The sequence below is a fragment of the Ranitomeya variabilis genome, chromosome 7 (genome assembly GCF_051348905.1).
Source record: "Ranitomeya variabilis isolate aRanVar5 chromosome 7, aRanVar5.hap1, whole genome shotgun sequence".
Lineage (NCBI taxonomy): Eukaryota > Metazoa > Chordata > Amphibia > Anura > Dendrobatidae > Ranitomeya > Ranitomeya variabilis.
This window is the reverse complement of record NC_135238.1, coordinates 205,513,622-205,530,313: the sequence shown is the minus strand read 5'-3', so window position 1 is coordinate 205,530,313 and position 16,692 is coordinate 205,513,622. Positions and strand designations below refer to the sequence as shown.

Genomic DNA, 16,692 nt, shown 5'->3' with positions numbered 1-16,692 from the left:
TCTGAGTAGGACTGCTCTGCTGCTTAATGTAATTTAGGGAATGAAGATCAAAAGTAATGAGAACATAATCCAAATTGCATGCTATGGATAAATAAGAATATTAATACGATATCAAATTGTAATTAACCTGGGCCATCATCTAATTTATTAAAAAAGCATAGAAGGCATTCAGGGAAAGTATAAAAGGTGGAGGCGATCACTAATAGCCTTGAGAGCCCTGCAAATATTTGGAGAAAAAGGGATGTCAATGGCTGCAATGAAAAACTATCAAGGGAATACCGTGACAGAAAGGGGCCAGAAGACTGCGGTGTATGGTTTAACGCACTCCTGCACTGGTTAGAAGTACTTCACCGTCATATTAAAGAGTTCAGTGTTTTCCTTGCTAGCAGTGCAAGGGTTAATCTGTTCAGCGGAAGCTCCTGGAGCTTCCTACCCATATTGTCTCAGCTGCTCAGTGTTGGACACTCCCCTCTGCCATATGTTATTGCCTCTGGCATTTAGAGATTGCCAGTGTTAGTTCTTACTGCCTGGTTCTGAAGTTGGAGGTGTTGTTCGTGGTTGGAGTTGGTGTTTGGAGCTTGTTCAGGAGAGTGTTGCTTGGAGTTTTGTCCATGTGCACATCCTCATTATATCCTATTTGGTTTTTGCTTACTTTAACTCCCCTGTGTGCCTCTCTGTTGTTTGGTGAATATATTTTGTATGGCTGGTATTTTCTTTTATTCCTGTTCATCTTCTCTTGTTTGTCTGGTTAGTGTGTTCCTATACACTTCAGCTTCTCACTACTTTGGGTGTGAGGGAACAGATCAGACTAGTTATAGGAGCATAACAAGGCATGTGAACCCGGCATCCCCACCTTCAGGAGCAATCCGGGGGACAGGGATAGACCAGGGCGCCCCTACTTCTATGGACCGGGTAATCGCCGAAAGTCCCAACACTTGCTTGACAAAAACCACTTAGAAATCCTAACTGTTCGCCTATATTATTGCTATTATGAACCTCCACTATTTTTTTTAAACTTCAACCTTAAAAGATAATCTGTCAGCAGGTTTTTGCTATGGAATCGGAGAGCTGCATATTGTAAGGGCAGAAAGTCTGATTCCAGTCATGTATCACTTATTGGACTGCTTGGTGCAGTTTTGATAAAAGATCCATTTTTCTCTGCTATAAATTCTGAGCTCTGTATAACCTCAACCACACCGCTGATTGGCAGCTTTCTTTGTACATTGTACATTGATAGCTGGCTGACAATCAGTGGTGGAGGCAGGGTTGCACAGATGGACTGCCTGGCACGTGACAGCTAGTCCTGCAGTGATTTGCTCCTGCTGATAAAACACTAATTGTATTGAAACTGATGAGCAAGTGCCGCATCCCTCAGGCTGTCAGCCCCTACATAATTCTGCTCTCAGATTGGATATAAAAAAAACCTGCTGAGAGTCTCCCTTTAAGTCTATTTTCATCAGTGCATAAGATCTGATTTTCATCCATTTTTGGTCCTTTTGTCTATTTTTACTATATTTTGTTCTTATATGCAAAAAAATAAATTCCAAAGATTCTCCTACCCATTAAAAGTGAGAAAGCAGCACTCAGTTGACACATGGATGGCATCCGGGTACTGTCCTTTCTGTTCACAGACCCATTGATTTGACTGAGCAAATTTGATTCATGACCCAGTTCAAAAACAGACATGTCTCCATTTTTTTTTTTTTTTTTGCGAACGCTCAGTCATGTAAACAGCCCCATAGACTATAATGCATATGTGTTCTACCTGGGGAAAAAAACACAGATAGAACATGTATGTGACAAACGGACATCTGAACGTTGCCTTACTTGTGTTGAGTGCTTAACTAGAAGAATAATTCCAAAAGGACCGGAAACGTTGGGACATACATAACATTTTTGTATTTTATTTTTCCTTCAATGTAGCCAATGGAGGGCTTAATTTGTGCAACAAGAGTTATACTTTTAATGAAACCATATTGGATACATAAAAAAATAAAGAATAATCAATAATTTATATGTTTAAAATAAAAGCAATTCCACCCTATACTCCTTAGTTTACACAAATTTCTGGAGTAAATTGTAATAATTTTTCAGACCACTCCCCACTCAATAAACCTTACCTACTTTTTCGTAAATGGAGAGAGGCGCATAGAAAGGAGAAAGGTTATACATTTTGGCACAAAACACAAGTGGGCTAAAATGTGTACCGTAACTTGTTTACCTCTCGCAGGTCACATCTATAACTCCTGAGTCACATTATCAGATCGGTACTGAATGGAATCTCTTATCTCAGTAATTGGATGCTAATGATATTATAGATGCTTTTTCCATAGTCTCTTTCATCTTAAAATTACTGTTTGTACCTTGTTATCAGAAAGCGAAATGCTTTAGTAACGCTTAAGTGTCTAATCTTCCAGCTATGAGTGATATTCTTTATGTGGATGGTTAGAAAATCCATTATAAGGTAAACTATTGGTAGGAACTTATTTCTGAAAAGTCCTAGAATGTCTTATAAGTCCACATAGGAGAAAAATGAACCGATTATTCCGATCAGACTTTCAGAGTTTGGTTCGAGCGTCACTCTTTTTTCTCGTACATGGAAAAAAAAAAAGTTTCTTCACCTTCTCCATTCCGATAGGCCACAAAATTCAGACCACACTTTGATGTCATCCGAGTGCTGTCTGATTTTTTTCACTGACCCATTGACTTGCATTTTGCCAATTTTTATTTGACTTTCGGATCAAAATCGGACATGTCTCAGATATTTTTTTCAGACTGCTCGGTCCACGGAAAAAAAAATAGAATATCATAGATATGAGTGCTATCCAAGAAAACCTCGAAAAGCACTTGTATGTGAAAATCGGACATGTGAATAAGCCCGAAGGGTAGGGGCTGGCAGGAGACATTACTATCTCACTAGCAGAATTTCTCTATAGTTCGGGCTCATTTTTTTCAAGTACGAGAGAAACGGTCCTAGTTTCATGAGTGATTTTGTTCAGAGTTTCACCAGATTTCTGTCAGTGTCATCCAAGTTTGGTCACAGTTTCATCAGTCTTTCTCAAATGAGAAAAAAAGTTTCCTTACCTTCTCTTATCTAGCAATCTGTGAAAAACAGACAGCACACAAATGGCATCCTAGTACTGTCCGATTGTTTCACATCCCTTTAGACTTGCATTGCTCAGATCAATATCGGACATATCTCCGTAATTTTATGAGGACCACTCAGTCTGCAAAAAAAAAAAAAAATCAAACTTGTGAAAAGCCCCATTCTACGTTCATTTGAACATAGGCTTAGGCTCACCAAATGTCCTATTCTGACCTGTTTTTGTAGATCACACTTTGCCACACAAGTCCTGTTAAAAACAGATGGTTGAATGTGCCCTTAGGTTTGATGGTGCTTTGTGCAGAATCTTCTGGTGATGCCGCCTCCTTTATGGTGTATCTTATAGTGCCCAAATAATACCATCGTAATGGCCCCTGTTTCATCAATTGAGCGTTTTTGTAAGTCACATTTTGTCTTGTCTTTTTACGCTGACAAATTTGGCACCAAATTTATCAAAATTGTGACAATATTTGGGATAATTTGGCTCAAATTCCAAGTTACTTATATTTTGTCTCTTGCTTTTTTTTGCACCATTTGTGAGTAACAGGTCCCAAGAATCTTCTAAGCTTTAAAAAGTTGCACATTAATCCTCAACTATGCATAAAGTGAGTCCGGTTTTGTTCTCCACAAGGGTATACTGTAATGTAATTGTGCAAAACTTTTTCAACATTTCAAAAAGTTGCAAAAATGAACCAGGCTAAAACATCGGAACAACCAAAACCATGACCATAATGCCGACCAAAACAAAAAAAGACAAAACAAAGGAAGGCTACTGTTTCAATAAATGTATCTCCATTTTATAGCCAGTGTGCTGAATAGAAAATTAGGAAATGACTTTATTTACAGGAAATGTGAGCTGCTGTAGACGGAGGAGACAGATCTTAGAGATTGTCCTTCATGCACAGCTTATTTATCAGTCTGCACAATCTCTCTTCTGTCCTCCTCTCCTTACCTGTACCCAAACTTTATTCCTCACCATATTAATACTCGTCCATCTTTGTAGGCCAACTCACCAGTTTTTCCCAGCTCTGCCAAAAATGGACCAAGCTGGTGATGTAGTGTGATGCCATAGCTCGTCTAATTCCTGACGCTGTGGCGTTCCTTAAGCCATAAATCTTATTACAGTCCCTGGGTTTATGGCTGGGTGCATGGAGACACAGGTCTCTTAATGAATCAGGAACATCTGGCGAGTGGCATATGCCACCGTGCGCTCAGCCAGAAATCTAGGGACTGGAGTAAGCTTTCTGGAGTAAGAAACGCCACAGCTCATCATGAATTAAACGAGCTGTGGCGTCACACCCCATCCCTCCCAGCTTCGTTCATTTTTTACAGAGCTGAGAAAAACAGGTGTCTTGAAATTGCACCCAAGGATGAGCCAGACATGTGCAAGTCCACAGTATAATAATCTTAGTGAATTAAATGAGCTGTGGAATCACACCCCCGTCCCACCCAGCTTCGTTCATTTTTAGAGGAGCTGAGAAAAACTGGCATGAAAAGTTGCCAAACATTTGCTCAACTTTAAGTATTATTACTACTACAACATGAACGATTGACGTAAAAACACCCCGTCATGAAGATTGGTGAAAAAAACAAACACCCGTCTTGATGAATAAAGGCCACTATTTGGGGACATGGTCTAAGAACCATTTTCACTTTAGAAAAAAGGTGCAAAAGCAATAAAGAGTATCTAAATGTAATAAATGTAATAAATAAATCTAAATTTACAGACAATTTACTAAAGTAACCACTACTAAATGAATTAACAAGAGAATTAAGCCACATTCTATGATGCTGCATTTCCAAAACTTTGGCCTCCAAGAGTGGAATTGTGAGTGCAAACTTCGCATGTCAACGTTATCCAAGCCAGTGGTGATAAGAGCGGACGATAAGTCCTGTGCAATCTTAGGACTGGCTCTGGCTGCTCCTATAATTTGACCTCTTGACAAATAATGTATCTACAACTAATTGATTATATAATTATCTTATTTAGCCAATTTCTCATCATTTTTCCATCTTTTTTATAAATGGAAACAAACGATTGGAGAGTGCAAATCATTAAATATAGTTCCCAGTTATCACTGTTTGATGAATCTCATTACAGGCTCAGAAAATTACTATGAGAAAAAGTTGCGGACAACGAAAAGACGCTGTCAACAGCCCAAAACGTTGAACAGTCCTGAGGATAGCCTATACTACAACCAGATAAATGTGAGTGTAAGGGGGTAATACTGATATCTGACCACATTAATTTGGATTATGCAGGGAAAATAAAAAGTAATATTCCAGCTTCCACACTTGTTACGTATGCTGTGTAAAGGCATGCATACGTGCTGTGTTACATGCCTACATATATACATGCATGTACACTCATTTTCTACTTCCAACAGGTACACACAAAATATAAGCACAATACATATTTACATTATTTTGCATATGCGACATACACAGATACATATTTGGCTCTTATTACATCTGAAGAACACTTGGACTACTACCCTTGGAAGCTGAAAGAGCCAAGAGCAAGTAAGGAGGCACTCAGGCACCTGGCTACACAGAAGGAGGCAAGCAAGATTCTTCTTCAGCCGCTAGTCCGACAGCGGACGATGATTTCTAAACCAGGCTAGAAGCTGTAGGCAGAATAAAAATGGAAACGCTGAGCAGTAGTACTACAAAATTGCTGTAGGATACACCATTTTTGCCATGATTTTCTATAATTGCGTAAAAAAATACAGAGTTTTCCCACAATTATGGAAGATTGTGGCAATTTTTCAACATGTCATGCTCAGTTGCATATTAGTTGACTCCATGATGCTCAATGCAGAAGTTTAGTTGTTCTGGGTTCAGTGTTCGCAGGTTACTGTAGATATTACTGGAGTCTGTACCCTGCGTCTGCCTAGCACAGGATCCCCCCTCTTTTAAAAAGGACCTGGGTCACTAGCTTAAAAAAATTGAGTTATATATCCTGTACAATTCCCTGACATCCCCTGATTCTAACTCTCTTTTCCATATTGCAATGTGTCACTGCATTGCAGAGATATTCACATTTGTTTCTTTTATTGAGCGCAGTATGTGAAATCTCTGCTTGTAGTGCAATCTGGCGTTTCTTCAGAGTCTTCTCTGGGGTGCGGGTGCGCTTTCACCCCTTTCTCCCAGACACTGCCAATCACAGCTCTGCAGTATCTGAGACTGTTAGACTGCTAGATCAGCTGTTGAGTTTTGATTGGAAGTATCTGGGAGGGAGGAGTGAAAGGACAAGCACGCAGAGAAGACTCGGAAGAAACACCCAGTTCATCTACAAGCAGAGATTTCACCTAGTGCTCTTCAAAAACAACAAATGTGAATATCTCTGCAATGGAGTGACGCAACGTAAAAAGGGTATGAGTGGTAGAATCAGGGAAATGCATGGATTTTTTTTTTACAAGGACTCTAAATTGTACATATAATTGCAAGTTTCCCATTCTTTTTCTTTATTTTGGCAGCAGTTTCCTTCTCTGCACAACAAGAATTGGGTATTTGGAAATTAATTTCATGTTTTCCCAAAGAATTTGTGCACAGTATAAAGAAACAATTACATAGAAGTAAAATGTGAGATAATTTCAATAAGAAGAAGGTAGTGATTAGATAGAAAATTAATTTAAAAAAACGTGGCTATAGAGGAAATGTACCATTGTACCACCTCTCAAAAAAAATTAAGTCCAATTACAAAATGTAGTTTATCATATTCTAGAATTTTAAATTCCCTGATAGAATAGCAGTTGATTAGTATTTTGGTTTAACAATTTTATTGCAATGTTGCTGTAAAAAGCCCTAATGTTCCCAATCATCGGGTATCCTGGGATGATCATGAAGACTTTTCATTTAGTAGAATAAATATGGAGCTCACTTGCCGACTTGATGGTGTTGAGGATCGCTCTTTTTAATCCGTCTTCAACCTTTCCCTCCTTCCCCTATTGTAGCAGCCCATCTCTCTATCCCCTCTCTTAGCACTGCGCCGGCTGAACATGTGCCCATGCCCTTTATCTGTTGCTTTCATATCAGGATGTCTCCTTTCACGGTGAATAATTGATGTGGTTTATCAAAGAAAACCAACATGCATGCTTCATCAGGCTCACTTGAACCCTTTGATCAAAAAAATTATGCTTTGACTTGTGATATTATCAGCATCTGCTTGCATTCAACACAAAATCACTTTGAATTAAAAATTAACGACTCCCTGCTTAGCTTCTGAAAGCGTGTTCTTGGTCCTTCCCGCAGGGAACTCTAGAATATCAAGGGAGCAAGCGGAAGCCGAGAAAACTTGGGTAAATATCTATGCTCATTTTAAGAACTGTAAACAGACGTCCGTTTGTAAAATAGGAAATTTTTTAAAACGTTGAAATTGTACGATATTGGCCCCTGGATGTGTGTCTATAACTAACACATGCCACCTATAAAAGTGAGCGAAGGACGTGCGCCATATGTGTAAGAAAGAAGTGGGAAAAAGGAGCAAGTAGTGACTCAGTAAGGATAAGTGGGATGCAGAATCTGTAGCAACACAATGCCTCTAGACTAACTGAGCAGGGTTGGGGCGATCTTGTGTCCTCCATGGTGTCTCAAGGGTAGGACAACCTTTGCTGGTACTCAAGGATTTGGGGTTCTGAACTCAGGCAAGTGTTACGGCATAACATTTCCAGTCGAAAAGGACAGAATCCGAGAAGACAATCCAAAGACTTCTAGTTGAAAGTGACTTTTTACATTAAAGGATCATGCCAAGGATTAGAAAAAGGTTCTTTTTTTTCCCCAAACTCCAGTCCACTGCCAGTATTTAGGTATACTGAGGTTCAGCTTCTTTTACTTAAATTGGGATGAGTTGCAATGTCGGAACAAGAGTGCCACTGTATCTTCCCCTTAAAAAACATTGCTGTTAGTTGAAAAAGGAATCTGTCATCAGGTTTTCTGATTCCAGTGATGTGCCACTTACTGGGCTATGTTTTTTCTGTTTCAATATAATCAGTGTTTTAGCAGCAGGTGATTATCAGTAGAGGACAAGGTGTCTCGTGCCTCCTGGTCCAATCATACCTCCACCACTGAACAGCAGCTGTCTGCCCGTATGCACTGTACAAAGAAAGCTGACAGTTAGAGGTGTGGGCAGGGATATACAGAGCTCAGCATTCAGAGCTCGGCTAGATCTGCAGCAGAGAAAACTGATAGTTTACTGGGTGCAGCAGTTGTGATACAAAGTGACATTTCTGGAATCAGGGTCTCTGCCCCTTCATCGTGCTGCTGTCAGATTACATAGTAAAACCTGTGAAAATCAGGAGTGTGAATGATCCCTTATTCATCCATTAAACCCTCTCTTCCAGCGCTGGCACTTCTATGGTCCCCATTGTTTTTTTATTTGCCCTGCTGCAGGTGGTCATGTTCTGTACAGCCATATCACCACTATACTAATCACTGGATTCAGAGGTCTCATATTCTACATATGGGCGTCACTGCTGAGACCAATGCTCGGCTGCATTTGCTACATGGGTACACTGCATGTGATCAGCTGCAGAAAAGTGAACGACGACCACCAGCGGCACGGACCACAGGGGCCGGGCCAGCGGTGCTGAAGAAGCGGGATTTTAAACAATTGAGGCATTTTTGGGGGGCGAAGGGGGTTAATCTTAGATTATTCCCTGCTGTTAGGGTACCGTCACACATTGAAATTTTCATCGCTGCGACGGCACGATTCGTGACGTCGCAGCGTCGTATAAGCATCGCTCCAGCGTCGTAGACTGCGGTCACACGTTGCAATCACGGCGCTGGAGCGATGCCGAAGTCCCCGGGTAACCAGGGTAAACATCGGGTAACTAAGCGCAGGGCCGCGCTTAGTAACCCGATGTTTACCCTGGTTACCAGCGTAAACGTAAAAAAACAAACCGTACATACTCACCCGTCGGTGTCCTTCAGGTCCCTTGCCGTCTGCTTCCTGCTCTGAGCGCAGCCGTACAGTGAGAGCAGAGCGCAGCACCGCTGTGATCTGCTCTCACTTTCCGGCCGGCACTCAGAGCAGGAAGCAGACGGCAAGGGACCTGAAGGACACCGACGGGTGAGTATGTACGGTTTGTTTTTTTACGTTTACGCTTGTAACCAGGGTAAACATCGGGTTACTAAGCGCGGCCCTGCGCTTAGTTACCCGATGTTTACCCTGGTTACAAGCGAAGACATCGCTGGATCGCTGTCACACACAACGATCCAGCGATGTCAGCGGGTGATCAAGCGACGAAAGAAAGTTCCAAACGATCTGCTACGACGTACGATTCTCAGCAGGGTGTCTGATCGCAGTAGCGTGTCAGACACAGCGATATCGTAACGATATCGCTAGAACGTCACGAATCGTAACGTCGTAGCGATGGAAATTTCAATGTGTGACGGTACCCTTAGGAAAACATTTTCATATCTTGGAAAACTCTTGTAAAGATAAAGGGACACAGATAAAAGTCAAAACCAAAAAGGAGCTGTCCAGCACCGCGCAAAACTGAAGGAGACCTGCTCCCTATAAAGTGGGTGTTACTGGTGGAAAATCCTGATGAAATGTATTTATGTTGGGAGGATTTAATCGGCTTTCCAGTTACCTACTTACAGATAGGAGATAACTACTAGATTGGGGGATCTGACTGCTAGGACCCCTACTGATCGCAAGAACAGGGGTCCTGTGTCTAACATTTGCCCCAGACACAAGACGGTGGCCATGAGGAGTTGAGCAGGTAGAGCATGCACCCACCGCTTCATTTAAAGTATGTGAGAGGGAGGAAAGAAGCAAAGGAGCACTCTGAGCATAGGTTTCAGCAAGCACTAGATATATTCTATATGACATCTGGGTCTGCTCTACTTATGGTGTATATATGGTTAATCGTCTTTGTAATACATGCATGTAATACATAAGACTGATATTGTACCCCATACGACTTGGTGGGATTGGGGCGATTGGTATAAAAGCATCTGCTTATTTTTCTGAAACAGCACCACTCCTATCCTCAGGCTGAGCGTGGTATTGCATCTCTCTCATTGGGGCGGATTCACAAACATTTGCAACTTTTGACATTTTTACGCCAAGTCCCGGCCAGCTGCACCAAAATGGGAATTTGTGGGACAGGGCATCGTGGCACCAGTACACCAACCTCATCGGTGGCGTAACTTATGCCAGAAATATTACTACAGTCCTTGACTAAAATAGCATTCCCAGACACTTAGAAAATGCACGCAAAAAAAATATTTTGTTGCATCTTACCAAACCAATCTCCTTCATTAATACTGTAGCATACAACTCCTGTCTTAATGAATGAGTTCCTTAGTCTTTTTAAATACCAGACTTCCTTGGGATCAGAGTGACTTTGTATTTGAAAAAAACCCAAACTTTCTTTCTAACCTTATATGATCCCGTAATATCTAACGAAGAAAAAAATTCTAATATTAGAAGTGTGTTGGTTTTAAGGAATCGCACAGTTTCCTGTTCTTTAGAATTCTCAATGTTTCAGCCCAATAATCCATTATGGATTATACTATTACTTGTCTTATCTCCATTGTCTCATTTAGCCAAATCAAACTTTTAGATGGAGAGGATGAATATTACAAACTATTATCAGCGGTCGACTCCATTCCTGAGGAAGACCTCTCAGTCAGCGCCCCTTTGGATGAGCATGGAGCCTTTTTTGCCTCCAGCTAAAGTTCTGTATGTTAATCCGGACTAACTTGAAAAAGGTAAGAATATTATCTCTTTATTACGGGGATAACAGGATTTCTTAAAATGGTTAAATTTGGGCAAATATAACCAACCTCCCCATCCTCCTCCAACATCTACAGCCATAGGCTTTACAAAGACCTTTCGGTTTTCGACATGAATGGAAAAAGTGAATATAAACTTTATCTAAGGTTTGGCTAATTGGCTGATATATTTCTCTAAGAAGCAAATTAATGCAAAGGAATAAAATTATCGCAATTCGCCACAAAGCCCCACAAATTCTAGAACTCCACCATTCAGCACCAGTTGCTTTACAACCCAGCATGATATATGGTAATCGTTCATACATTTACTCAATCATTGATTTTGCTCTGGATAAGGATCACTTTTTATACCTTCCTCTACTGAACTTTTTTCCATTGTTTAAAACTAGGATCAGAAAATGATCTATTGTTTAATCAGATTTTTGTGTTAAGTTTTTTTTTTTTCTAAATGCTGTCAATGTTTTTTTTTAGTATCACAAACTTTATTAAAAAAAAAAAGAAAAAAATAGTAATTTGCCATTTTCATACTGGCCACTGGGTTTTTTGGGAAAGTCTTTGGACTTTTCAGCACGCTCTGTATCATCAGAGACAAAATAACAATGACTGGTAACAGCTCTAAACACAGCTGGAGATGTCACAGCTCACCTCCTCCACCTCCCTTTACAAGGACCTCCACACACGCTCATTATATGCTTCAGTACAAAAGGTAAGGTCAGGGGTTGACCATTGTGGCTATCTACATGTGTTGTTTCCTGAAATTACAGAATGTTAATGTCTAAAAAAGCCTCAGTGGCCAGTGTGAAAATTGCACAATTTCTATTTTTTTTATTTTTAAAACAGTTTGTGATTTGTAAAAAACAAAAACGTTGCCAAAAATATGCTCTACTATGACGTGTCTGCAGATGACCACACAAACACCCATATGAAAGGGCTAAATAAAGAAGGCCTGTCGCTAGGTCATTAATTCCCAATATGCCCAATGTGTTGCAGCTGTCGAACATCCGCAAGATATGCAGCCGCGGGGACTCGAACATATTATTCGAGCACGTCGAAGTCACTCGGTTAGCACCTGAGCATGCCCAGATAACACCTTATCCAAGCACTAACACTGAGCAAATACTGAATGTGTGAACGTGGCCTAATACTGATGTGTAATAAATAAAAGAAGGCACCATTCATTCCAAAACGCAGCAAAAACTGATCCTCTCCATCTTCAGTCCGGAGATCTGAAGCTGCAGATAGGACTTTTGGGCTGGACTCGTAGATCTGTTCTTACATCATATTATCATGCTGTACTCAAATAATTGAAGTCTTGAGGTCTTTTCAGTATTCCTAGCAATCCTTAAAAATCTGCCCTGCAGCAGTGGCTGGATCAAGAGATCAAAGTATCTTCTATGTCAAATGTTTTTTTTTATTATTCTTTCTTTGTGCTCTTTCATCCGAATTTCCTATGTCCCATTCATGATCTTCCAATAAACACTTCAACAACGGGGGGAAAAAAAATCTTGAGATTTCAGCCTCTCGTTTCCGGCCCCTTTTGTGACACAGCTGTATGTTGTACCAGTTTAAGTCTTTGTTTTCAGCTTTGCTGTGATGAAGCCCTGGCCTTAGTTTTATTAAAAAGTAATCACATCCAGACAGCTTTAGTGTGGGATAAACAAAACATCTCCATTTACTCCTCCATGATAGCGCTGAACAATTTTTATTGAAGACACATTTAGGCTTGACATCAAAACTACTGAGGCAGCATTATTCTGCGCGGCCTTTTAGGACTTCAAAAGAACATAAAGGTTTGTGTTTCTCGTAGGATTGTTCTCCGGGTTTAAAAATAAATCGTTTCATTGCACAAGTAGCTATCGATTCCCATTGTTCCAAATGTGCGGGATTAAGAAGTTCAAGTCAAGCAACATATGGGATACGTCTAACGATATGCAGAACAGAATGCAACCTGACATGATACACCACCTGTCAGACCGTCGTATAGCACTCCAGGGAAAGAACCAACAGCTAGTCACACTGCAGGTGCTGCAGAAATGGATTTCCCATGACGCAAAAGATAGCTATGCGTTATGGGATATGTTCTGGGAAAACAGCTGGACTGAAGATCGTCCTATAAACAAACCAGTATAATATATGGAAACGTACCACTCTATTTTGCTTAGGCTGTAGGGGATTTTTTTTGCAAACCAATCTTAAGCCTTAAACTATTGGAACAAGTAACATTGATTATCTTGTGACAAGGGCACCTGTCAAGGCATGGGATATATTAGGCAAGAGAACAGTCTTGGAAAGAGGAAAACTGGGCAAGCGTGAGAAAGAGTGTCATCAACAAGGGCCAAATTGGGATGGCTAGGCCACTGGGTCAGAGAATTTCCAAAATGGCAGATCTTGTGAGGTTTTGTTAGTTAATTCCAAAAGTGCTCCAAAGAAGGACAATTGGTGAACGGGCCACCGGGCCATGAGCGGCCAAGAGTTTATGTAAGGAAAGAAGACTTACCGTCATGTCCGATCCAACAAACTGCTGAAAAATTGACCGCTGGCAATAATAGAAAGGTTCCGTAATGCACAGAGTACCAACGGTAGACGGTAACCTGGTCTAATTATTCAGGTTATATTTTACTCCATGTTGCCTAAATTAGGACGATGACAACTAGTTATACTATGAGAAGAAGACGACAAACCTGTGAAGTGTGTGTGATGCTCCGTACAATGTTTTTTCTGGTAAATCTTGAAGGTCTTTGACCTTAATGGAAGATGACCAATCACGCGTCATATAATAATGGTGTCTTCTTATGTGGGGTCTTCAGGCACCAAAGATTTGGAGTGACGAACTTCAGATGATGATGTAAGACAACTGTCAACTGATTGTGTCCTCTCCCTTCTGTAATGATTTGGAATTTGCTGCTGAACAAGACTGTTGTTCCTCCTGCGCCTAAGACCCAAATTTGTAGCCTTCCAGCATCATGTTAACAATTTGTAATGACCTAACATATATAACTACATTTTCTTCTAGATGTGATCAGGTCACACATTCTTATGCAATGACAAGGAGCATGTAGTGGTTACAGGACAGTGCTAGGTTACGGGATGGATTACATGTACCTTCTGGTATTTTTTTTTCAAAAATAAAATGTAACTTGCTATTAACACTTTGCAAAAAAAGTGATGAGGGAATTTTCCCAAGTTGAATGATTTAAAAGTCCCCTGGGCAACAGCTGATATAATCTTGAGTGTTGGCCTAATATTTTGATATCTTGAATGTTGCCGTATTTTCTTCTCAAACCATCTAATATTGACAACTTATAGTAATAGATGCTCTTTGTATCATCATCTAATAAGTCTGATATGACCGCAATGGTGCGTTTTTATAAGGTTGGTCAATGCCCAATAGATTTTCATCAATTTGACTAAACAAAATGTTGTCAGCATTCTTTGCAGATTGCATGGAACTACTTACACTGTGCTCAGTTGTTTCTCTGTGTAGGTCTGGTCTTATGCTTAACATTTCATAAATATCACCTCATCTGTTCTCGCTGGTATTGCTCCTTATAATAATTTAAATGACTGGGGAAAAATATTAAAACACTTTGAGAAAAAAAAATCTAATTGTCGATAAAGCAAATCAAAGTAGAGTTGATCTTAGTGTGTAGATTTCTGAGAGTTGACTTTCACATAATATGTGAAGTTCCAGTGTGGTCCAGGTGATAGGTGCACCCCCTATAATTATAATGCCTAAGAAGAATGTATTTATGCAAGGGATGGAGAAGAAAATAATGACACTGCTTTATGTAGGCAATGAAGGGGTCATGTCCTGGAACAAAAAAAAAAGTAGGAAGAATTTCCAAATTCTTTGTATAATGATGGCCCACAATAATAAGATTTGTTTTTGCAAGAAAAGCCATAATCAAAGCAAGAAAAAAAAAACTTTGTGAAACAAAAACCTTGTAATTTGTTGGACATTATTTCCTAAAATATATTTGATAGACATCAGTCTAGTCCATGATGGTGATTTTAGGTGGGGGATCAATGCACCAGCCAGAAATTGGCCCGTCGTTCCAATCACATTTACGTAAACCATGAAAGTTGATTTTGCCAGTGAAGGAATGTCCATTTGTAGCCAGGAAGGTTTGTGGGAACTTTTACTTATTGCCAACAGATATATGCGTTGGTAAATTCTTAGTTTCAAATAGGTTTTTATTAAGAATAACAAGATGATTGACGTTACATTCGTATTTTCAATACAAAATTTTCTCCCCCCCCTTCAAACAACTCCCTTTGATCCCAACACCCCCCACCCCAACCCAACAAGACAGCCCATCTTGCTTAACACCTCCATCAGTAAAACAAAAGGATAACTAATCCCCCAGCCCCTAATGTAAGCCACACTTTACAATGCCATTAATTAGGGATTGTAGTTCATTCAATTTGTATAATACCCCTATCCCTATCCCATGGCGATCCACGGAGACCACAGTTTATTGAACACTTCGATTTTCCCTTTCTTTTTGTAAAACCCCTTTTCGAGTGTCAGGCCTTGTTTCACATATTGTAGGAATTCTCCTCTTGACGGCGGTTCTTCCCTGATCCAATTTCGAGCTATTACCTTCCTAGCCATGTATAACAGTCTGGCAATAGCTATCTTTAGGTTACTATCTACTCCAATCTCATCCACGCATCCCAACAGGCACACAATTGGATCTCTTGGCACCACACATCCATATGCACCTTCCATACGACTCAAAACTACTAACCAAAATGCAGCCAGTCTCGGACACGTCCACATCATATGAAATATATCCGCATCCGTAGATTTACACCTTGGGCATTCGGAATTATCACGCAAACCTGCCTTATATAGTATTATCGGAGACTTATAGACCCTGTGTATTACATAGAGCTGTGACAGTCTATATGGTTCGCTCACTGACAGTCTAGGGACCCATTCTAGCACCGACTCCCAAGTCTCTTTATCCATTGGACCCAGATCCCTCTCCCATTTAGCTCTCGCCATTATCGGAAATCCCAACAGGAAAGTATGTAGCAGATCTTTATACAAAGTAGATATAACCCCCCCCAGTAGACCCTTCATTACACACATACTCCAGTACTATATCTCTTTGAATTCTAATATCTCCGCTCCTATTCTGAGCTCTAAAAGCATGCAACATCCGCAAATACTGATACTCCCCCGCAGTCCCCAGACCAAACTCCGCCTGCAATTGGGAAAATGATTTTAACTCACCTCGCTCAAGTATCTGATACACGTACTGAATCCCTTTGACCTGCCATTCTGTCAGTATCCCCAGTGCCTCAAACTCCTGTAAGTTATTGTTATGCCATAGCGGAGAGAATCTCGTCAAGTCCGTGATCCCGCGTATATGTCTCAATCTACCCCACAACCTACGTATCAACAACACAGTCGGGTATAATTTCCCCAGAGCTCCCAAGGATCCATCCTCCAAACATTGTACTACTGGCTTTCTTTTTGTCATCACTTCCATCAACCGCTGTACTGCTCCAAGAGACCCCTCAAGCGCCCATCCCTTTAGATGCTGACTCTGTGCTGCAAGAAAGTATATTTCAGGGTTAGGCAATGCTAGTCCCCCATCGTCCTTGGGTCGCTGAAGTGTCTCCAGTCTAATCCGCGGATATTGTCTCCCCCATATTAAATTCCTAAACAGAGAGTTGATCTGTCTAAATTTCCCGCGCGGTATCCACACTGGTGCATTATGCAAAATATACAGTATTTTCGGCATCAGAATCATTTTAATAAGATTCACCCTACCTACCACAGATAAATGCAGCTTAAGCCAGGCATCCACTTTTGCCTTCAGAACACCCAA

General features: G+C 40.5%; 1 protein-coding gene across 2 annotated transcripts in view; it reads left to right on the top strand.

Annotated features, from left to right (window-relative positions):
- The window catches only part of MYO3B (myosin IIIB), a 334,653-nt gene that overhangs the window by 290,899 nt on the left and 27,062 nt on the right, over positions 1 to 16,692 (top strand). For both annotated transcript variants that reach the window (XM_077272741.1, XM_077272742.1), the window contains 3 exons: positions 5,205 to 5,311; positions 7,358 to 7,404; positions 10,661 to 10,825. In XM_077272741.1, coding sequence (XP_077128856.1) covers positions 5,205 to 5,311; positions 7,358 to 7,404; positions 10,661 to 10,790 — 284 coding nt within the window. In that variant the 3' untranslated portion in view covers positions 10,791 to 10,825. The remainder of the gene's footprint in view (positions 1 to 5,204; positions 5,312 to 7,357; positions 7,405 to 10,660; positions 10,826 to 16,692) is intronic.